Here is a 24,893-nt window from a genome sequence, read left to right as displayed (position 1 = left end):
AATAAACGTTCGTTTCGACCCATTCGCGACCGCGACCGCGAAATTCGAAAAATCGAAAGGCAAAACCAGAGACGAGTGCATGCTCTACTCGTGCCAGTTTCGCCGTCGATTTTTCAAATTAGATTTCCAGAAACAGGTTGGTCACACGAAAACGCGCCTACCCGACCAGAGACTGTGCCAACCTGCCCGGCCCTACCTACTTATAATTAACAGACATACCAGAAAGTATACTACCTATCCTACCTAGCGCTATATTTAAAAAATGGCAAAACAGGCACACCAACACACTCGCTCCACGGTTCTCACACAAACGCTCGGGCGCAAAGGTCCTACACTAGAGAGGACGTCCCGGGACGCCTCCGACACCCGAGCTTAACGCACACCATGCACACTCTAAGGTACGTACCGTTTTCCTGAAATCGACTGACGAAGGCTAGTGACCATTGCGTAAAACGTGATAAAACACGTCTGAGGAAATGACATCGTTAAAATAAATGTAAGTAAACTTGGAATTATAATTGTAATTTACGGCAATATTTAAAGCGTGGTTACACTTAATCGCGTGGGCGATATTATCACAAATTGTGATTGTATCGAGACGTAAATTGAATCGATATATGTTTCGACATTTTTAATATTTGATGTTTTAACGAATGAAAAAAAGCGACGCAGTTCCACGGCCTAACAACACACACACACATAACGTGGAAAATACGTCGTGCACAGTACGCTAACACATCGTCAGTCGCTGACAAATTATTACATTACTTAATTCTAGATCATCGTGCCCAATGTCTTTCTCCCATTCAAGTAGCACCTGGGCACGTGAATGAGATCCTGACAATGGGCACGGAAAGGGTTAAACCTGAAAATCCTGATCTAAAAGAAATGATTAGTTTGTGTAATTTTTATTTAACGGACTAACGTTCTTTGATTTTATATTTTACTACTTCGTATCTGATTAAATCTACTTTATTAATTTAATAGTAACTAAGTAACTCTACTTTATTAATTTAATAAATCAGAACAAAACTTTAATATTGCAAAAAAGGTAGCGTTAATTGAAAAAGACTGAGGCTCGATCAAATGGAATAATTGACTCTAAATATATTACTAAGAAAGAAATAATCTCAGGCGATCTCTTTATCAAAGCATATACTCGAAAGTGCAGAAGCAGTGTTCAAAATTATTGCTTTGATTCAAAAATCTGCCTGTCGCGAAGTGTCTTCTTGCACGTAAAATTTCAAACATTCTTGTACGGGAAAAAATGAATTTTGACTCATATTTTAAATTCGAACCGAAATGAAATAAACGAACGTGACTTGATATTGTCACGATAAATTCATTGCTTAAGATCAAGCATATTCATGTCATACAGATATATTCGTGTAGATATTTGCCATTTGCAAATATTCATATGAAATATTAACATGCATATTTATAAATAACACGAATATATTCTCGAGTGTATATGTTTAACCTAATTATTAAAAAACTAATTATTATAATCGCGATGTGCAAGAAGACCTGTCCTAAACTAATAAATTTGAAAAAATGAGTGTTACTACTCACGGGTATAAGAAATACCCGCGGTCACTATGCTCGCAATAAAATTCTACGTAATACAACCGGTCACCCGTGCCGATTCGGACCTTTCATCCTACGACATGATTGAGTGACCGGAGGAACAAAAATGCATGCGACTCACCGTTCGATGCGGAGAAACAGAGGACGTACCATGGATGCTGCGCCACCCCAGCGAATATCATCAGGAAGACTGACATCAGGCAGGAACCGTCCAATGGTGGAAGTGGAGGTTGCGAAAAATCTATTACAGAAGAGAACACGATGAGTGATCGTTTGAAAAATCGGAGATAATGAAAAATGGAAGTTGATTAAATTTGTATCTTTAGTAATGATAGAGATTGAAATTCTAAAAGACCGCAATAAGTATGTAGCAAAATGAAACTCTGATATAAAAGTTTGAAATAAAAAAATTGAAAATTCAGTGATTTTCGTTGCATATCAGAGACAATGTTATTGTAATCGAATGTTAACATTTTAACAGTTTATTCCAATTAAAAAAAAAAATATGCAAAGCTTTCTAAATTATCGATCATTTTTATTTTCTAATTAAAAATAATTCAAAAGAAATACAAAGAATCGAACAAATTGAAATACATGATATAAAACTACTTACATTCTTCAGCCACTGGAGAGTCTTTTTCCTCTTGAGAGATGCACTGACTCTAATACCGGAAACGAATGTTCAAAAGTAGACTGTTAAGATTAAGACTACGTTTCCGCGACTTTAATCGAAACTATCGCGATTTTAAAATATTGAAAGGAAACTATCGCGTAGCAAACACTGACTCTATAAACCGCATTGCGCGCGGTTACAAATATTCCATGAAAATAAAGCTGTTTAAGGCAGGGTGGGTGGGGAGCGTGGTGGAAAAGAAGCTAAATGTCGTTTCGACGATTTTCTTCTTTTCTTTATCGAATGCTAATTTTGGAAAATACCGCTATTCCTTTACACTTAGAAATTATTATTAAGAAAATGAAACAAGTATGAAAAATATTAGTTGAAACTTGTGAGATGTTTTTCGATATCAAACAAATGCTTACGCATACCGTGAATGTAATGCATTCGTCTGCAACAATTATACTGTTCGTTATTAGAATACGAAAATGTTATAAACTAATGGCTTAAACGTTATAAAGTAATAGTTTAAATGTTGTTGATTAATAGTTTAAGTGCTATAACGTAATAGTTTAAATGTTATAGATTGTTACTGTAATTTGTAAAAACTATTCTTCGATCTTTACGAAGGTGACCGAAGGTGCATCGAACGGTAACGGTTTGCTGTTGCTGTGAAAGCCGGCTTTTCCTTTATAACACGATCAAATAACAATTTTTAAATTTTTATTGCAAATTGACGCCTTTAACAATTTAATAAATTGATGGCTTAAATGTTATAAATTAATGGCTCAGATGATATAAATTATTAGTTTAAATGTTATAAATTAATAGTTTAAATGTTATAAATTAAAGGCTTAAATATCATAAAGTAATAGCTTAAATGTTGTTGATTACTAGTTTAAGCGTTATAACGTAATAGTTTAAATGTTATAGATTGTTATTGTAATTTGTAAAAACTATTCTTCGATCTTTACGGTACGGGAGACCACTCGCAAATGAGCTCGCGCGCGAGTTTTGCGTTGCACATATACCTGAGGGCATGTACTTGCAAAGGTATCTGAAGGTGAATCGAACGGTAACGGTTTGCTGTTGTTGTGAAAGGCGGTTTTTCCATTATAACACGATCAAATTTAATAATTTTTTAATTTTTATTGTAAATTGACGCCTTTAATTATTTAATAAATTAATGGTTTAAATGTTATAAGTTAATGGTTTAATTGTTATAAATTAATGGTTTAAATGTTATTAAGTAATGGTTTAAATGTTGTTAATTAATAATTTGAAAGTTATAAACTGATGGCTTATATTTTATAATTTAATAGCTTAAATGTTATAAATTAGTAGTTTAAATGTTATTAATTAATGGTTTAAATATTATAAAGCAATAATTTAATTGTTGTTGTTTAATATTTTGTGTTATAAGGCAATAGTTTAAATGTAATAAATTGTTAATGTAATTTGTAAAAGCTGTTCTTCGATTAATTCTTTAATTTCTATTGTAGGTTGACGCCTTTAACGATTTATTGCAATAACCATTTTTATAATTATAATAATTTTTACAAGCTAAAATTAAATTCTCATTTCTGTGATACTAGTTTTTGTTTTAGAACTGTGTTAATTTATATTGAATGCCAGTTTATGATGAAAATAACTGCATTATTATAGTCGAACGATATAACTATTATAAATTAAGAGCATAATTTTTTTAATTCAGGCAAGCATATTGTTATAAATTAAAAGTATAATTGTTAAAAATTAATGGAGTAATTGTTTTAGATTAATAATAAAGTGTTTTATGCGACTTCCACTATAGTGAATTATACATATGGAAAATGCAGTGGTGCAATTATATTGCTATAGACACCATCGATGGGTATGCAAGTCTGTTCTTCCAAAACTGTTCTAATTTCTTGCCTCAAAATGGCTAACATATGACAAGGTAGTGATGGAGAGTTCATTCAGAAAGAAAAATTTACGATGCTTTATTTACGATACGTATTGGGATATTATCATTGGAAAAGTGGACCTTCGTTTTTCGTACGAGATCGTACTGTCTTTCGGATTACTGATTTGGACGTATTACGTCAGTTCAGTTGTGTTTGCAATGCGATAAACAATGATTCTTCCACCTGTCGTGAAGTGCAGTGACGTAGGTTCCTATATGTTATTTTGATCTCGCAGAAAAAGTAACCATGACGTTAAGTATTAATTATAATTAATATTTAATAAATCAGAATATTATAAATAGAATCAATAATTACATTGTAATATATGCAAAAAGATGAGTTAATAGTCATTTAGGAAATATGAATATGTAATTATGGGTAGTAAAAATACATAAAAATTATACAATACATTATATAATAAATCTGCTCACTATATATGAATACAATATATTATATAAATGTGGAAACAATATTCAGACGGACATTGTTTCTATAAGTACAATTACATAAAAAATATAATTCAGTCACTTCAATGAAGACATCGAGATAATCTAACACCCATATAGATTAAGATTACATTTTTTATCACGTTTTAATACGTTCCTCTGAGATGAAAATATTTTTTGATAATTTGTCGTCGTAAGAAAAATTGCAAATTGATCTTCGTTAAAGCAAAAAACAATTGATGAGACCTATTTAGAGGATAAAAGGTGTGGTGGAAGAGACAGCAACTGTAATTCATCGTCAATTTTTAAATGGCAAAGCTCCTTCGTCGTTGCAGGCTTCCAATCAACGTTGACAAACTCATCTTTGACTGAGGTAGGATCCCTATATTAAACATATACGATATATAAATTCTATAATTCAAATTCATGCTTTTTAAAATCATGTTGAAAATTTACCCAGTTCTGGCAAAATTAGTCCACATTCTAGTCATTCGTTCTAACGTAATCCTATCCTTCGTACCAACCGTTGGTGGATCAGGATTGTCAGTTTTACATCTGGGTAAATATAATAAATACGCGATGTCATCTACATGAGACGCTCCTAGAGTGTAAGAGCAAATAGTGCGTTTGATAGTTGTGTACATAATCTGATAATTATGCGATAATAAATTTAAAAAATGCAGTTACCAGGAAACAGTCGTGTTACTAGGAGATCCGTCGGGGCTTTCTCATTGCCAATGTACGAAAATACGCAGAAATAACTAGGCGCGGTTGTTCTTTTTACTCGATCCTCTAACATCATCATCGCGGGAATGCCGAAATTAATAAGAGTAAGCAATTCTGAATATTCGCTTATGTTTTCTTCGCTAATCGGTTTTCCACCGAAATACTGATTTTTCACCAGCTCGAACAATTTTTCCATTTCTGCATCCTCTATCGTCTTCAATGATCTCAAAGTTTTCAGATGGTTATACAGATTCTGGTTAAAAGAATTGATTGATTTTTCGCTTTTATCTGAGAAATACAAAAATCATATAGTATCGATGCATGAACAGGAAATAATACTTTTCTTTCTCCGAGTTTTAACTGAACCTACCTTTCAAGAACATAATATATTCCTGAGCGGTGTAACTAATTATCACAGGCACATCTGCTTCTTTTGCAATTAATTGTTCGATCGGTTTTGGTAAAACAGGATTCTCCGCCACTTCGTCGTAATCGAGTCCAAAAGCAAGGGTACTAGTCTCCTCTTTCTATAAGACGAAATAAGAAATCCTGTTTATTTCAATCTCCGATATTTGATTATAATTATGAAGTATATTAAAAGAAAACTTGTTACATCTGGAAATAACAGAGATGCTTGAGCCTTCACGATGTCCTCAGCGGGCACCGTCCGTAAAAATTCGACAACTTCGACAGGATCATTAGAATCTTTTCCAAGAAGTGAAGCGAGTTTAAAACCACGTTTAGGACGATATTCAGCACCTCGGCTTGCCCAAGGGCATGTCAACGTTCCACTGTGCAAAATCGCCTTGTGGAACAGTCCTAAAATCAGTATCGAACTAACGGGATTAACACAAATCTTTTGGAAAGTCCAATATATCTCGGCAAATCACAAAGATATGATTTAATTTTATCAAGGACGTAATGAAAATACGTTTTACCTTTCGCGCGAGGCGATACGAGTAAGGAATGTACTAGAGCACCTCCAGCACTAACTCCAAAAATCGTAACATTATTGGAATCTCCGCCAAAGTTGGCAATATTTTCCTTCACCCATTCTAGAGCTGCGATTAAATCTTTTAAGCCTAGATTTCCTGGCGCGACTTGGTGACCCAAATTTAAAAATCCTTGAAATTTAAAAAACTGGATAATTCTAGAGCCTTTCTGTTTATTCGTAAAGTAAAAATTTTGTTTCTAAATTGCATGCACAATCTCTTTTTTGATATTTTGCGAATGTATGTAAAACTGAAGCAAAACTAACCGAATGCGCCAAGCCTGTAGTTAGCTGAGACAACTACAACATCTTTAGCGAGTAAATAATCGGGCCTCGATTCGTAGAAGCTCGAATTTCCTAGTATGAATGCCCCTCCGTGTATCCAGAACATAACCGGTTTCGATTGATTGAGAGAATTCGTATAAACATTCAAGTAAAGACAATCCTCGTCACCAATAACATCGAAAGGCGGAACTTCTTGCAATTGTGGACAAATGTATTTTTTGGCTTTGGATGTATCCTTGATACCAGCCCATGGTGCAGGTGGTTGAGGATCCTATTTTCGCAAAAAAAATTAAGATTCCTTTATAATAAGTGAATATAACCTACGTAACGCATCACATTGTATGCACTACTTCTATTAATCGTCTTTTATTAATGGGTAATAGGAAGTTATTTCGAATTGTATAAATTAAGATAATTGGAACTCTACAATTTTACAATGTCATGGTTGGTATGATATTTAATATGTCGTAATGAAGTAAAAGCATGATAAGAACAATTGTCGGAAATGTACCTTAAATCTGAGATTTCCGATAGGAGGAGCAGCAAAAGGTATTCCTTTGAAGCCGATATATGATAATCCTAGGGCACTTTTCAGTACCGCGCCTTCCAATTTACCTTGTTTTACGAGTACTATCGGTTTGCTCATTGTTAACCAAAGTCTTGCCAACTTGATACTGCCACTCCTTTCTACATTCAGAATCCGAGTATTTAGAGCGACTCGAGTTTGTACTCTTATCATGTCAAACAGTATTATCAAGCAGTTCATTAGACTTAAATATCTCCTATCAAAAGTTACACCTTAAAGTATATCTGAACGGTGCTTATCATGATATTGATTACAAATTGATTAAAATATTATCCACAAACAGCGATACTTATCAAAATTGTTGTATATTCAAATTTTTTGCCAATATGTTTCAGCACTTAGCATACCAACTAAATGGGTTTTGTCCGTGAGCATAAAACATGATATGTATGAGAATATAACTTTTTCTCTTCACCATACCGACGATAAATTGGGAAAGAAACTTATTACTGACCTTAGTTATTTATTTCAACGAATAAATCATATTTGAAATATAAGAAAATATATTGTAAATAACTTTAGTCACTATTTATGTATTGCAGAGTTTTATTTATCTTTATTTTAAGATACAATATATCAGAGGTTATAAGATCTAACTTGTGATATTGATGCCACATATGCTGGCCATATTCAGAGTGAGATGACAGATAAAGTAATAGCCACATCAAGTATTAATTATAATTAACATTCCGTGCAGCAGAATGTATCAACAGAATTAACGATATTATAAAATCGATCATATTATACATGTATAAAAAGACGAGTCGATATCTATTTAGAAAATGTGAATATGTTTATAGACAATAGGAATACATGAAAATTGTATAAATAACAGACAACAATAAACTTGCTCACTATATATGAACAAATATTGTGGAAGATTTTCGTAGGCACATTATTTCTTTAAATACGATTGTATAAAAAATATAGTTTAGTTATTTTAATAAAGGCAGATCAGTTGAGGCTGCATTTCCTAATGCAATTAGTAAGTGCAATTTGATTACGTTTAATTAGGTTTCTTTGGGAATGAAAATGGTTTTTAATTAACGATATAAGAAAAATTATATCAAAAGTTATCTAGTAAATAGTAAAAAGTTATTTTAGAAATCGATGCATATATTCCTTATTCTGACATTTTCAGATCTTTTCTAAATTTTGCTACGAATTTTTCGAAGGGCCATGTTGCCACTTCACAGATTCTGATGCCCTTAAATCCTATTGTCAGCGTCACCATTTTAAATAAATTTTTCGTATGCATACAACGGGTGGTTGGTTTTAATTTTCTAATTATACGCTAAAGTATATTTCGTATTATATATACCGCTTGAAGGTTACTCTGTCGATAACCTTCTACGTAACCTCCTCATGAATTTTAATTGTACTGTTTTAGTATCTTCACGGTGACACAAACAATGATAAAACTAATAAAAATTCCAGTCACTGAACTCCATATGTGAAGGAGTATTTAACTGCTGGCGGTCCGGATGGACAATATCAATAATGGCGCGACTAGATCAGTACAATTATAATTTGAACACACATGCGCATGTACAAACAATAATTATAATATCTAATCTTCAATTTTGTATAAAAAATAGAAGCAAAGTACATATATGATGCCAAATATACTTTTGTGCGTAACTCGTAAAGTGAAACCGACCACCCTATATATGTACATATGAGAAAAGATTGTTTAGAATGGTGATCTGACAATATACTTCAAGAGCATAGATACCGGCGAGGATACAACTATTCGGAAACTTTACCTTTCGAAGAATTCAGTATGTTTCATCAAATATAAATTAATGTGTATTTTTTATCATTTAATTATCGTACAAATTCTGCCCAAAAGATTTCTAGCTTAAAATAGTTAATAAAGATTATCTTTCATTAACCGACTTCGATTATCTCTATTAAAATCTATCGACAAGAAAACAATAACGAATAACTCATATAAATGACACTTCGTTTAGCGAGTGTCCATTTCTGAAACTATTTACCAGTTTATCAAAAATATTCAAAGATTTTTCTGCTAGATTGTGTTCATTGCGAAAAGCGTCGAAAAATAATAGTAAAAATAATAATAGATTTACTAGTAAAGAATGTATTCGATAAAAAACAATTTGTATTGAAAAAATTTAGTAGTAGTGACATTCTTACAAGAATACCGGTTTTGCAGCTGGATAATAATAAAATGCATTGCTTGAAATTGCCAAAAATCAATTAGCACATTACTTACTTCGATCAATTCTATAAATGGTCCTTATCATTTTTGTTCTATATGCTGATACCGATTAGCAGATACAGTTTTTCGAAACACTTCGTCAAGTATAACTATGTGCTTCTTCGCAATTCAAATGAGAATCGCTCTTTTTGCTTCGATTTACTTTATCACAAATCCGAACCAATCATTAAGTAAACTAATTTGCAACAATCTTTGATTAATCGCATTCGCAATGATACACATGTTTGGTCGCAAGCCACGATTTTTGCAATGCACAGAAAAATTATATCAAAAATTAGCGTTTCATTTTATCGAGTATAGGAACGACCATATCAAAAGACGGACGTTTCCCTGGATCTTCGTTCATACAAATTCTAATAAGCTTAGCAAGATGCGGTGAAATTCCTGGAGGTATACTAACACGTAAATCCTCTAGTGCAATCTACAACAAATACACAAAAAATGAATATAATCACTAAATTACCGACTTATGTTAAATGAACGATGTACAAATCTTAACGAACTTTCATGCCGCATTCCATCGGCGAAAGATCTGCAAACGGAACTTCTCTTGTCGCAAGTTCCCATAACAGGACGGCAAAACTCCACATATCACTGGCCTCGAGATTTATATCCGCCGGACGTTTACTTAATGCTTCCGGAGACATCCACGCTGGTTCGTAGATTCGACCCACCTCTTGAAATGAAAATTTCGAATCCGCCATGTTCACGCGAGCTGTTAAATCTTCATCAATCTATACGAATATCGAATATATTCATTACCGAAATTCTTACATAATAATATTATATCATTATAAAGACGAATGAAAATACCATAATATGTTTACTATTAAGATGAAATCTACATCTATTTTGCCTTTCGAGCCCATGAAGAAATGCCATAGCTCTCGCGACATCGAGGGCAAGTCTAAGTGCACGAGCAGTGTCAACAACGACGCCTGTACCTCCATGTAAAAGCCTATGCAAACTCCCACGTGCCATATATTGCGAGACGGTTGCCAATTGCGGTGGTTGATTGACACAACCAAGTACAGGTAGTACATTGGGATGTGAAAAAATTCTTAATTTTGGGAATTCTTCGTTAAAGTCTCTTGAAATTCGAGCCGTACACTCACGTATATTCAATATTTTTGCCACAATGTCATTGTTTTGCCAACGTCCACGCCATGTTTCACCACTTGGCGTACTAGCTAAATGAGTATGCAGAGAAAGATCTGCCATGTTTATTCCTTTATGCCTTGATAGCGTTGCATCACCTAAATGATATAACTAGACATTAGTAATTAACAGTTACTAATTAGTTAATTAATTCTTAAATATAATAGAATACGTATAATACAATGTTACTCACGACTTCTAGTTTTCAAACCTAGCCAGCTTTGATCTTTAAACTGAATCTTTTTTAAGTCCTGTCCATATTCTACAGCTAAATCTAAAAAATCAATTTGGCAATACGATAGTTCATATATTACAAATCCGCAAACAACGTATCATATATCAATAACTCCTTAACAATTATTAAATACCGTGTAATCTTTTGGCCAAATGGCCTCGTGCTTTATCTAACGGAGTATCACCATCCTTGTTTGCAATTGATACCAAAGCACCAGCAGTTACCAATTCTTCGGCAACTGCTTGATCGCCCCAAAAGCATGCATAATGAAGGGCAGTGTTACCATGCTCATTTGTGACATTGACATCTGCTCGGTTCCTAAGTAACTATAAAAATAAATTCCATTAAATTCTTACAAATAAAGAAACACGATTATTTTTATTTCTGTACTTGACTCTCTAACATGGATTGTTCCTTTATGTTACAAAATTTTTCAATATGCGAGTATATTCCTATCTTACCATTTTAACATACAATCAATTATATTTGGCTTACCAATTGAACTATTTCTTTGTGCCCATGGGCAGAAGCAAGATGAAGAGGAGTATCATCGCCTCTGTTAGTTGCATTAATACGTGCTCCTCTGCTAACTAACAACTCAGCCAATTTCAAGTGTCCCTCTTTGCAACACCAATGGAGTGGACTGAACCCATGATCATCTCTATACATAGAACATGAAATCATAAATGAAATCAGACTAATGTTACAGTTTAATATAATTAAATAAATAAGAAGTATAAAAACGGATACAATGGGATGATAACAAGGATTAGAAAAAACAATATATATTTTTTAAATTATTATTATTATAATTAAAGAGACCGATCCAGATAAAAAACTTTAAACAACAACAAAAATACATTCGAAAGACCGGTGTTAAAGAGAACAGAGACCAGTAACGGTTATAAAAAAAATAATAAAAAAACGAGAACAGGAGACGGTGCTTCTCGGAAAATGGAATTTTCCTATATTTACCCTTGATTCATGTCATGTTCGGTGTCATCCAGCCAAACACGTACTTGCATGGCATTTCCTTCACGACACCATTGAAATATATCTTCCATTTTTTTCACTTACAAATAAAATAAAAAAATTGTAAAAATATTATAACGGAAGGAGTGGCAGTGCTTCGTGCTTCAAAACACCGTAGTCGTCATATACTAAATATAACCATAATTCCACACACAAGCAACGCTGACATAAAAACTACACATTACTTCGTTGCACTTATTAGACGGATTAGTAACGAGATTCGAAATCCGCAGCGTACATCAGTTCACAAAATAACATACAATGTTGAATATAATAATTTTATTGCATTGCAATAAGTATAATCGAACATCTGACCATATATGACGCGTGGTGTTGTGTACAGTGTACTCCCCCATCCGCGAGATGATTACTTCATACTAGTTCATATTATTAGAGAAGATACTCTCTCTAAGAGAGTTAAAGGCTAGAAATCATATAGGATAGTAACTCTATCTACATGTACCAATAAAATCGAAAATCAAAAAGATTTGCTATGTTGTAACCTCAGTTGGTATCTACGATCAAAAGAGTTGCGTAGTAATACGTCAGATGGCGCGTTGCAATTATTTGAATATTTCATTCTTATGAATTGGTAAAAAGATTATAATTTTCCGTTATTTTCTGTATTTTATATATCCAGATACAAAAGACTAAAGCGCTATAAAGGAGAAATAAATTTTGTTTAGGTCACATATTAAATTATATTTCATTGAAAATATTAATAAATCATAAATTACGTTATTTTGTTATATGATATACTATTCTGATATTTTAACCATATAACGCTAAATAATTTGTATCGCTCTTCCAACGTTTCTCCGTATTTAATTAAGCTACTTTATACGTTTCAATATCTCTTCTGCATATTTTTGCCTCGAGCGTCGTTTATTTTATTTATTTTCCTTCGTCGCAAAGGAACGTTCAGATACGAGAAAGATTTATAATGAATATTTTATAAAGTTTTTCAAACGTAATTAACATATTTTTCTCTTAAGAAATAATAAGCAATACATATTTTGTATCATTCAAACGAAGCTTATTAAATAATTAATTTAATAATAACGCACGATAATATCGCACGATGCTTTCTTTTTTTTTTTTTTCTTTTTCGACCATCCTCGATATAACACGATGGGTCTCAACCCCACCGGAAGAACTTAATTACACAAAGTCAGGAATAAAAGAAATCCATAAAGAAATCCTCTTATCTCTCTTTCATTTCTCTTCTGTTTCTATATCATCCCCGATACTTTTCCAAGGATGGCTCTTGTACTTACCTTTGGATTACCTTTCCCTTCGTGTACAACGGTAATTACACGATCTCCACGCGAATCGATTCTCTGCTGTTCAGGTGGAATTTAAAGCGATATGTATTTTCTAACGAACGTCATCCGAAACCATAACTCCTGCAAGGTGGACAGCCAACACGCATTCAGCCGATGATTTTTCTCTCTAACAGTCGATGATCTTATTGGTCACCAGCCAGGCAGGCCTCCGGTACGTGATATTGTGGCAATCTTATTTGAATTGTTAATACGTTGTTAATACGCGAAGAAAAAATCGCGACACGCCAATGGGTGTGCACAATTCACGTAACCACGAGTCGATAATTACCGAAGGTGTGATCTCCACCTGTTTTCTTGCATTAAATTATTCTTCTCTATAGCACTGGTATCACGATTTTTATAATAATCAAAAGTAATTGAAACCACAACGTTCATCGGTGAATCTTTCAATGGTAACGAGACGCTTTAATTTTCGTATCGTATTAAATAAATACTCGCGTAATATTATAATATACCGATACGTTTAAGTTAAATGCAGATGTGTTCAAATATGCATAATGTTGTTGTTCGCCCTTGATACGTACATACTTGAAGCACTTCTTTTTTTTTTTTTTTTCATTAGGAAAAAAAGTACGATAACTGCAGCACATTGCTATTCGATCTTGACGTGTTTGCGATCTCAGACAAGCGTGCATTTGGAAAATTCACACGTGTATAAAATATGTTAAACAGCTCGATTAATTTCATGAGTCAAACTGAACCGGCACATAATCTTCGTGAATGCATCGTATACTTTAGAATAACTTAACTCGCGTAGCTCGTAAGAGCTTGGAAAGTAGGTTGGCCACGTGACCAGAAAATAATTCCAGATCTTAGGAAAAAGTTGACAAAGAACGAGGGAAATTTTTTCCGAAAAATTCCCAAGACATCGAGCTGCGTTACGCCGTTTAAGAATGAGAGAAGGAAACACGTGAAAGCAATTAAGATCGACATGGTACGTTGTTATTCGTATCTTTCCCTTTTCCAGTTTTCCTTTTATCGTGCGATATTAAATGGCACCTGTTGTCGATTCCGTTTGACTAATCAAATTCAACCTTGTCTCTCTATTAAAGTGATATTGTCATTGAACGGTGCACTTTCGTTGTTCTCTGGTGTATCGTAGGAATATGCAATGCGAGTGTGTTGGTTCGTCACGCCTCTAAACATAGGATGAAATCGAGGATAATAAATTACTAGCACGTGAGAGAACTTCATTGGCAAGAACGACGGGTTTATGATGGATATCGTTAAAACCATATCCCTGTTTTATGTGGACCGGTGATTTAGGAGGAGAAACAGTAGCGCGTAACGTAAAAGTGCTTAGCGATTAACGATCGATATAAATTGTAACTATTTCACTGATGATTCAGCGAATTAATGTCCGAAATTACCAGTGTTATTATTATCGCCGGTATACGAAATAAGAGTTGAATTATTTCGATTGTTATTTCAATCTTGATCATCTATAGATAAAACGATTTCGCAGGAACGAACGAAGCAATTGCAGAGGATCGGCGAAATGGCCGATAAGAAAACGCGTAAGAATTAGTAGAATGCGACGAAATAAATCTTACGTATCGGCATTGTGGAAGCTAGAATAGAAGTCTTAGCCTTGCATCGTAGGTGTGGTCTTGTGCAGCGTAATATTTACGTTGGTTACACGTCGTTGCGATATGAATATTATCGGCTGATCCACGTACATTACGAATAATAATCCGAAAATAACACGCGGTGCCGTTCAACTCGAGCGTATTATACGCAAAATGTTTTTTTATTTTTTCTTCCTTTCTCTTCCTCCCCTCTTTGTGTAAGCTGTATACGATGACTAAAATGATAAAAGAACGAGAAGGGAGAATCAATCTTATCTAAATAACTTTCAAACAATATCGTAAAGATTTGGTGAAAAGAAGGACGCTGTATGGCGCAATGATATTGCCCTTGTTCTAGATCGTTTCTTTGAACAGTCTGCACTCAACCTCGGGCAAAAGTGGAGGCCATACATAGATAGAGGGGGAAAAGTATTGTCTACAATGTTGAAACTCGGAGCAATTATTCGTATAGCTGTGATTGAGATGTAGAGATGAAACGTCGAAATGTTTCAACGTTAAATACATGGAATGTTACATGGATTCTTTAAACGCTAATTGAATACAAGGACAGGCGTTATGGTCGTTGGTGAAGTGGCCAATTCGAACATGAACGTTATCCCGTGCGCATTGCGAGCCTTGATATGATAATTAATAATTGATTAAGTTGTCTTATTTACCATAGGAATTTAGGTATACAGATCCTCCCACAGGGGAGCGTACAGGGATAGTTTTAATATACGTTGAAAACGCCGAGGCCGATAATTATGTAAAATAGGAACGATCGTGCAGCATAGAGAAACGTGTATTTAGAAGTGGATTAATCGGCGAGACACATGGTAATAAATTGTCAATAAAATCGTATAATTTATTACTTAACAAGGTTTACCAACTCATTCCGATCACGTTACTTACGAAGATTGGATTAATTACGACGTACAGATCGACGTTTGATTTCTTTCCTTACGAAAGTTATTCTGTAAAATATACGTAACAGAACTATTTGTTGTTTTAAATATTTCAATCGTATTATGTATAACCCTTTGCTAACGTTTGAGAGAGAGAGAGAGAGAAATTGTCTCGTTTTGTTTATGACAATAATATTATTATTAATAATAATATCGTGCGCAAGAAAAGAAAAATAGAGTTTACACCGGTTTAATACTATTGCGTGGAGATTGTAATTAACTGGAAGATCTAATGATTTAATTCGTTCGACGTGTACGACGGAAAGTGCTCCTGTGCCTTGAAACGCGTGACAAGAGGTACGCAAATTAACTGCTGAGATACGATCTTAATTCGCCTGTCTATACACCATTCCTTCGTGGTATATGAATAGCTAAACAACTGTTCAAAGTTGGAATAATTAATCGTATCGTTTCCACATTCTTATAATAACCTTCATTCTTATAAACAAATTTCGTAATTTTTCTAATACCGTTTATGATGTCATTTTGTTCCATTCATCGAAGTCACCGCATACAAGATAAATCTACAAATTGTTAAACGAGCCTATTATCGGATAAAATCAAAGATGAATCGTTCACCAACGATATCCCACACTAATCATTGTCATTTCTCTTATTGTTTTACCTTTCCCATTTACGCGCGCATGTCGAACGATTATGCAAGGATCCGAGCGTGGCTTTGTTCCATGCAACTCGAAAGCCCGAGGAATAATTAAGACGTTCAATGATTCATCCACGTTGATGGATCAACTCGAACATTTTGCTTTCTCTTCATAACGAGTTGTATCAGTGCGTTTCAGAGAGAAACCCGGCCGATCACCGCGATAATAATTAGAGGAAGGAAGCCGATTTACCCCGAACGAGATCGGAAATAGAACGCAGTAATACTCGCGCAAGGAACAAAAAATAGGAATGTAAGTTGAAACGCTACGATATGGATAAAAAAATGTTGGAAATTTGAGATATCGAGCATTTTGAAAATGAAACTTTTTATTGAAAAGTAAAGAATTTGCACGTTCGAAAATTCGGATATTCGAGAAGGCGAGAGGTTTGAAAACGCGAAAAGTAAAAAGTCTGGTAATCGAGGATCTGAATGTTGTAAAATTCAAAAATATTAATTAAAATAAATATATATATATATATATATCGAGGATACGTTTACGTTATTCAGAGATAGTCCTGACGTGAACGTAGATATACGGAGCGCAAGTCAAGGACTCTTTGTTCCTAGAAAGCCTGCATTTTTGTTCTTTGTAATGCACAATAACGGCCATCTTAACATTTTTTTGTTATGTATAATAACTCTTTAAACAACTTTATCGAGACAAGGACAGGCTGAAAGAAGTTATTACATATTAGTATCTCGTTATTACATTTGTCATAATTCATCAGTTAACGCAAGTCTCCTATATCCACTTTCTTTATTTTTGTAATATATGAACAACGAATTTGCATACTAACTTCTATTTTAACAATTTTCGTATTCCTGTCGTGTTATAGTAATCTTTCATTATATACTATGCATATAAAATGCATATACTATGTACATATGTATATGAATTGTGACGGTAACGATGGAAAAATAGTTGAAGGAATTAATTAAACGTAACTTGTAGCAGGCTGTTCAGATTCTTGTAGCAATTATGCGAATTAAATGAACCAAGATTTCATACTTCGCTTAATGCATATACGCAGCTGTTTAATGGCTACAAAATGCCAATATTATACATAATACGCACGTGGATATACGTATAGTCCTTTCGATTTTAATATAGCAAGGCACACCTTTAAAATATTTCGCGCAACGAAAATTTCATCACGACATTTTTGAAAGATATTTTCTGGAAATTATTTCAGATTTAGGACATGTTTCTATCAAGGACTAGGACAATCACGAAAATCCTGAACACGATTACGATCACTGATCGTCACACCGTGATGAACATCCTGTATAATAAATTCATACAATTGCGTAACATGGATAAACGGGGAAAATCGGGTAGATTTAAAGGTAATAAAAATGTCTCATTCATTGTGCGCTAAACGAAAGCGATCGAATGTGAAATCATTTCGCGACATTCACTGCTTGCTTTTGAATAACGCGGTGATACCAGTCGTACCATTCTTGTCTCTAATTTCCTTCATCGCGTATATGTATTATCGTATTAATTCTGTTTCGATGAAAGTTTGTTCATTTTTCAACGTATAAAAGGGAAATCCGGCATTTTTCGATATGCACCATGATGAAAATTTATGGCGCGTTATCCGATACTGAATCGTAAGCACGATCCAAGCGAAATTGGCCAACAACAATAATTTTTAGACGGAGAAACTCGTTGTTTGACTTCAACCTCGACCTCAGGTTCAATGGCTAGAAGAACAATGGGTATTTTCACGTAATTTGCCTCGACCAGGCAAAGGCGAATTTCACGATTTCCTTTATCGTTTCACTTTTTTTCTTTTTTCTTTTTAGAAGCAAATACTGTTGTCTTGTACAATAAACTGGATTTATCGATATATCGGCGAAACGTACGCGAGAAAAAGATAGGATTTAATGCTCTACTAAATCGTCCATTATTTTGTTTGAGATTTTGTTTGTTCGTTACTCGATACGAACAAATTCTTTAAAAATATGACTTACGTGTTCTCGCTGTTAAATAAAATTACATTTCGTCAAAATCAAAATTATGAAATAAGGGTAATTATAATAGTTAAATTGGCTCGTTATTTCAAGTTCTTCTTTCTTATTCTACTGCAAAGAAAATTTTCCTGAGCCAAATTCTAACGACACAGTTCTCCCCAGTTTCTTAGCATCCCTCTTTTTCTAAATTTAGCTTTCCTCGTTTCTTATTATTTGATGTCATAATTCTGTTTCTTTCCTCCTTGAACATAAGTTGTAAATTCAACTCTATATATCAGTATGCTATATATGGCAATCTTTGTGACGAAGTCCATGGTACAAGTAGCGTTTAAGTTATTCCGATCTTAAGATACGTATATAAATAACCATAAAACAAACGAGCTATGCGGTTCATCTATCATTTTTATCACACCGGTTATGGGAAACTTTAACGAATCGAAGAAACCGGCAATTACGTTCCGTTTTATGTTAGTTGGAATCGTGTATCAGACACCATTTGCACGATTCAGCATCCTTGTGTAACGTTGATCGGGACGAAGTTGTGAGAAAAAATCGCGTGACTTCTTGCAACTTTAAATTCCAGAAATGTTTCCCAGTTGAAGTATCAGTGATTGTCGATTGCGTAATAACGTCGATTATCGTAATTAGTAACTGATTTCTTGTCGTTAACGATCGTTCGAACGTTCATTACGATACACCGAGAATTTCTCATACTGTTACATTGCACGAGATTAAGAATAACGCATACCGATTTTTACGCAATCAGAATATCTGTACTTCGTTAAACAGTATGCAAACTTGTCTGTATTTATGTTTTCTTCGATTAATGAATCTACATTATGGAATCATTTATGACTGACAATATAGTTGCAAGCGTATGTAATTAAGTACGCGTAGTTGAGCATCAGTCGATTAATTCTCGAAAGTTTTCCAATTAAAAGATTTTCCATTACAAATACCGATTATTGATCGTTAGTTCTTAATAATAAAAAAATATTGAGAAATAATAATAAATGATAAATAGTTGATATTATCATTAGATAAAAATATCAATCATCGATCGTGATTTTCCAGTTTTTAATTGAAATTGAACGAAGTTTTAGTCGATGTATAACGAACGCTGTTAACGATGAAGGTAATCATACGATCAATCGACGAATACAGGTATTCCATAATATTTATCGATTTGACATTGACTTTTCTTATTTCTTCGTTATATCGTTATTTGTTGGACGGTATCGAATAATCCATAACTTAACGTACGCTAGTTTGTCGGTGATAGAGACGTTAAACGTAAGAATAAAATGTTGCTGTATCTGGGTGTGTTGCTATCTTCTATAGTTGAGATTATAAATTATTATATCGGACAGTATTGTTACGTTAAAAAGTTGTGTCAACATGACGGTGAGTGCGTGTGTTACTAATTCCTTCAATGTTCATTATCGATAATTGAATTCGAATTTTTCATACGCGTCGTATCAATTACTGGCAAACGACATCGTTAATTAATCGTAAGTTTTAATCGCAACACAAAAAGTTACATCTGTGAACATTTAATTACGAGATTAACAGCAGCAAGAAGACAAGTAGATTAACTGGAACACGATATCCAGCTTCGTTAAAGTTGCTGATACGATCTATTTGCATGATCTATTTATTTTGCGAAAAATGAAATTGATCGACTGATCGAAAAAGATATTTTTGGCAGTGAACTTGGTCGTGATCTTTTGTTTATGTTATCGAAAAATAAATAAAAGGTAGGAAAATCGTTGAAACGATTAATCACGCATAATTGATCGTCAGACCGTGGATATTTATGCAAATTGAAGAGATGTGACGAAGGTGACGAATGAAAAGGAAGAAATGATTGAAAGAAATGAGAGTTTGAATATTTCACGCATATTACGTGTATTTTCTGTATTTTTACAATTAAAAATTTCATTAATTCGAAGGATATAAAACCGTGGCCGAATTTTTTTAGATGGGAGACAACTTACCGAAGACTATGAATCAACTATAGTTCGCATTAAGGTGCCATATTCAGAACGAAACTGTTGCCCGGATAAAATCTCTTCCAATGTGTCAGATAGAAAAGAGAGTTCTACAAATTTGGACAAAACTAAGGAAATAAAACTCGTGCAAGAGGCAAGACCGGTTTTCTCGAAAGAAACGCAGACTGTTTCTGCAAAGTTACCTCACAATGGACACAGGTAATAACCGTGTTTATTTATTAATATAGAAACACTTACATCCGGATAATGATAGTATCGGTGATTTTTAATTGACGAGCTAAACATCTTTAGCAGTGAATTAACCTGTTAACCGAGAAAGACGAATTAACTTGTCAGATGAATTGGCAATCTGTTAGACATAATAATCGCTTTATTAAAAAAAAACTACTTATCTTTTTACACGTCGTTTTCTCTCCGTTCAAAATTACGTCGTATTCATATTTCCAAGGAATAACTTTCTTGATCTTTATTCGTTTCAAATTTTACGATTAACTGTATGTTGAAAATGACAACGTGAGTTCATGCTCGCCATCCATATGCAGATGCGCTAGTTACAATAAATAGTAACTAGAAAATAGTTCTAGATATAATCGATAGGTTTAGGATGTTCTTTCCTTTTTTATCCCTAGTCCATGTAAGAAAGTGCAATGAAGGTTCGGCTCAGAACGGTTTGATAGATTTATCCAAAGAATAAAATAATAGCTATTGTGATCCTACCTCTGAATACAGAAATAACAACACTGTGTCGTAATTAAATTCCTTCCTTAATTCTCTATAATACTATTACCAACTATGAACTATCGAATATATATATATATATATATATATATCTAAATACATTATACTATAGGGAAATTCTTGTAATTGAAATGGTACAGTGAATATCAATGCTTTATACGTAATTATTTTTTTTTATCTGACTAAAGGACGATATTAGTTTTATAACAAATAAAAAAAAAGACATTTGTTTATTTTCTGCGCTAGTTACGAAACAGAAGAATCTAGAACTGTTTGTTCTTTGCAGAAAAAGATCACAAAGATAAGAAATGTCACTAGTTCCGATACTAAATGAAGTTCCATTAAGTGGAACGCAAATTGAGAATTATCGAGTGTGACAAAATGTTCCAGAACAGCGATTTGGGCACCTGCGCTGAAAAATCAACTAGATAATATTACAAATTCTTCCTCGGAGGCCTGTAAAAATACGACAATAGTGCAAGCTCAGATAGAAGCACGTCCTATGAATATTACGACGGACGACATTGCCGAATCTCTCCGAGACGATAGCGCTAATTCTTCGCAACATTCATCCAGACGCAGTTATTTAACCGATAAAAGAATCAAGAAGTTAAAATGGAAGGCGGAAATTTGCTCGAGGTTGGCACGCAAATATTTCAGTATTTGTCATAGTTCTTATTTTCTTTCCAACCGAATGTCATCAGATATTCTACTTATAAATCAAAGGCTCTATCTGGTTGTCGGAAAGTTCGCAGTGTTTCGAATAGTTCTATAAATAATCCTGATAGACTTATTCTATTATATTTATATCATGTATTTAATTATCGTGTACATGTTACATGTTATAGAACATTGTGTACATGTACATAGCTTTCAGCGTTACGAATTTAATAAGATTTGAAGAGAATTATTTATTATATTCTTTTGTAAAATACAGCTCGATAATACTGCTTTCAGACCAAACGCGTTGATTAAAGAGAACGATATAGCATTTGTCGATAAAAGCAGTATTATTTTTAAAGATTTTGCATTTATATGAAAAATAAATAATCTTTACAAAATATCTTTACGAATTGAATATTCCAGAAACCTGCGAAATTACTTCAAGAAATCCATTGCTAAAAGATGCGTTCTTTTTTTTTTTTTTTGAAGCAGCGATTACAAAGTTATACGATAAATAGTAAACAGCATTATAAAAAAAGCATTGTAAAAAGTATTGATTACTATGATAGAATATTTTCAGATTTTTCGGAAATTTCGCTACGAATTTTTCGACGAATCCAATACGTCGGTATTTTTATCGTTCAATTATCGTAGAAATTTTGTGCAAACAATTTCCAGATTGGGAATATTAAGAGGCAAAGACTTAAAAAGCAATGAGAGCGACCAGAAGTTTAGAAACCAAAAGCTAGATATCCCTGCTCGAACTTTCAATAATTTATCGCCAATCGAACATCCGATGACACTGCACAAGAATCGACCTGCCAGCGTATTCACCTCAACGAGGATCAGTGTCAGCGGTTCGAACTTGAGACCGACGAATGACGAAGCAATGGCGAAAAATGGTAATAAAATGGAAGGGTACGATGGGATTTCGAAGAAATTCCAAAACGACCATCCATCGATCGTCAATCTGGACGAAAAATCAATTTGCAATCTGGCCATCAATGATATAACGATGAATCAAACTCAATTGTCAGATATATTCGAAAGTAGAAGTATGTCAACGTCTGTTCGAACAACCACAGAGGCTTTGATTATTACTCTTAAATTCTATCGGGAAGAAAGGAATAACGGAATGCCTCGTAAAAAGGATACTTCGTTTTGCGAATGCCCACTCCTGAGAGTATTTGCTAATTTGCCAGGAATGTTTGGAAATTTTTCTGCTAAGTTATTCTCATCGCAGTAAGCATAGAAAAATTCTATACCTTCTATTCGGGTCTCTGATTACTCGAAAACAGGTACTGATTCTAGGAACGAAACCACGTACATGGAGCTTCCTAATGTTGGAAAGAAACTTAAGGTAACGAATCGGTATACGATAGAAGACAACGCGTATCGAGAAGAACGCCGAGTATAATATTCTGTCATAACGGAATAATATAAATAATATAAATTATTTAACAAAATAATTTCTTTTCTCGTTTTGGAAACAAGAATCTCAGCTAAGGTTCTTGATACAAATAATAATTCGTTATATAAATAATAATGGTAATGCATCGTTATCTTCTATCTTTTATATTGATATTTATGTTATTTATATATATTATATTATATTTATGTTATTTAATTCTTGACGATTGTTTGTCAATTATTGATATAAATTAATTATATACATATGTCTAAGTCGTACGCGTTATATATATTGTACATATCGATGCGATCGTTATTACAATTGTTTTTCATGGTAAATTAGCGATTGTAAATTAATTAAGTTTCTTGGTAAAAAAAAACCTTTTATAGCCCTTCGAAATATAACGTTCTAATTATACATGATCTTGTAACATTTACAACTGGATAATAATAAAATGCATTACTTGATATTACCAACGTACTTCGTAGTATCAAGAATCGATTAGCATATCATTCATTTCGATCATTCTATAAACGTTCTTCATTCTTCTCTCTTATGTGCCGACACTGATTACCAGCTACGTGTTGCTTCTTCGCAATTCAAACGAGAATCGCCCTTTTTGCTTCGATTTGCTTTATCGTGGACCCAAGCGAAGCGTTATGTAAAGCAATTTGCGATAATCTTCGATTAATCCTGTTCGGAACGAGACACGCGTTTCAACGAAAGTCACGATTCCTGCACAGTGCACTGCACATCCTTGCACAGTGATCTGCAAACTGAATAATTGGACGAATCTATTCTTCCTACGTAAATCACTTAATCGGGAGAAAATTATTATTTGAAAATTTGCCGATCGAAAAATATTTATTAGAAACGGATGATAGTAACATAACAAGTAAATTGTTTAATTTAATCTTGCAGAATAGACGGAGCAATTTTATTATACCAAAACATGTCTATTTTAAGAATAGTCTTCAACGAATACCGTTAATTTTCATGGGAAGATTATTTTCGCAATTCTTCAAAGGCAATTTTTGGCATTTATTTCGGAAATCTTCTCCGTCAAGGCTGAATTCTTAAGATCGACTTTTGACCAAAATTTCGATATAAGTATTTGTCCATCACAGTGGTCAGTTTACGTCAAAAGTATATGATCAGAACAGTCGGCGATTACGCAACGAAACACACCGCGTATCCTTTGTCGTCGTTTCCTCATTGAATCATCCAGAGACACGCGGCTTAATTAATCGAGACGAGAACATATTGCAGGTATTCCCATCGTTGGGTAACTGCAGGCGTTTTTCTTCGCGATAATAGCATTCTCCTTTTCGATCTGTGGCATCCTCGTTTTCTTACATTGCCACTGGCATAGGGACTAGAAATTTAATGCTTTTATAAATCCATTCGCTATCTTGATCAACCGGCAGCCAACTCGTATTTCTATTCACGGCGTGCATTGACACGATCAGATAATGAGAGACAACGGACGATCGAAAAACGAATTGCATTTCGCACGGTAAAATTATTCACCCGCCAAACGTTAACAATGCTCGACTCAACTAATTAAATCTGGTCGATAGGGATCGAGGAAAAATGAAACAAATCGTGTTTTGATATTTCTGATGCGCGACTTCTTCTTCCTCTTTTCTTCTCTTGTTTGTTTCGTTCTTAATCACCCGATCGGATATTTCCAGTG

The 24,893-nt window shown here is 33.8% G+C and overlaps 3 protein-coding genes across 3 annotated transcripts; 1 reads left to right on the top strand and 2 right to left on the bottom strand.

Annotated features, from left to right (window-relative positions):
• Positions 1-4,495: 4,495 nt before the first annotated feature.
• On the bottom strand, positions 4,496-7,381 carry LOC117158690 (esterase FE4-like). Its single transcript, XM_033337858.2, has 8 exons — positions 7,109-7,381; positions 6,580-6,868; positions 6,260-6,445; positions 5,935-6,140; positions 5,692-5,848; positions 5,283-5,609; positions 5,052-5,196; positions 4,496-4,977 (listed from the first exon to the last, which is right to left on the bottom strand). The coding sequence occupies exons 1-8, from the start codon at positions 7,361-7,363 to the stop codon at positions 4,842-4,844; spliced, it is 1,701 nt and encodes a 566-aa protein (XP_033193749.2). The 5' UTR covers positions 7,364-7,381; the 3' UTR covers positions 4,496-4,841.
• A 330-nt stretch (positions 7,382-7,711) lies between these two features.
• Ilk (integrin linked kinase) lies at positions 7,712-12,251 on the bottom strand. Its single transcript, XM_033337859.2, has 7 exons — positions 11,797-12,251; positions 11,317-11,482; positions 10,955-11,147; positions 10,780-10,860; positions 10,242-10,684; positions 9,932-10,162; positions 7,712-9,849 (listed from the first exon to the last, which is right to left on the bottom strand). The coding sequence occupies exons 1-7, from the start codon at positions 11,883-11,885 to the stop codon at positions 9,703-9,705; spliced, it is 1,350 nt and encodes a 449-aa protein (XP_033193750.1). The 5' UTR covers positions 11,886-12,251; the 3' UTR covers positions 7,712-9,702.
• Positions 12,252-16,514: 4,263 nt separating this feature from the next.
• Positions 16,515-23,330, top strand: LOC117158742 (uncharacterized). The gene is made up of 6 exons (XM_076619701.1): positions 16,515-16,646; positions 17,590-17,743; positions 20,355-20,583; positions 21,514-21,762; positions 22,465-23,028; positions 23,098-23,330. The coding sequence occupies exons 2-6, from the start codon at positions 17,599-17,601 to the stop codon at positions 23,201-23,203; spliced, it is 1,293 nt and encodes a 430-aa protein (XP_076475816.1). The 5' UTR covers positions 16,515-16,646; positions 17,590-17,598; the 3' UTR covers positions 23,204-23,330.
• The last annotated feature ends 1,563 nt before the right edge of the window (positions 23,331-24,893 follow it).

Source organism: Bombus vancouverensis, chromosome 1, assembly GCF_051014615.1.
Source record: "Bombus vancouverensis nearcticus chromosome 1, iyBomVanc1_principal, whole genome shotgun sequence".
NCBI lineage: Eukaryota > Metazoa > Arthropoda > Insecta > Hymenoptera > Apidae > Bombus > Bombus vancouverensis.
Note: the sequence above shows the minus strand (reverse complement) of the source record. Positions and strands in the feature narration are given on the sequence as shown.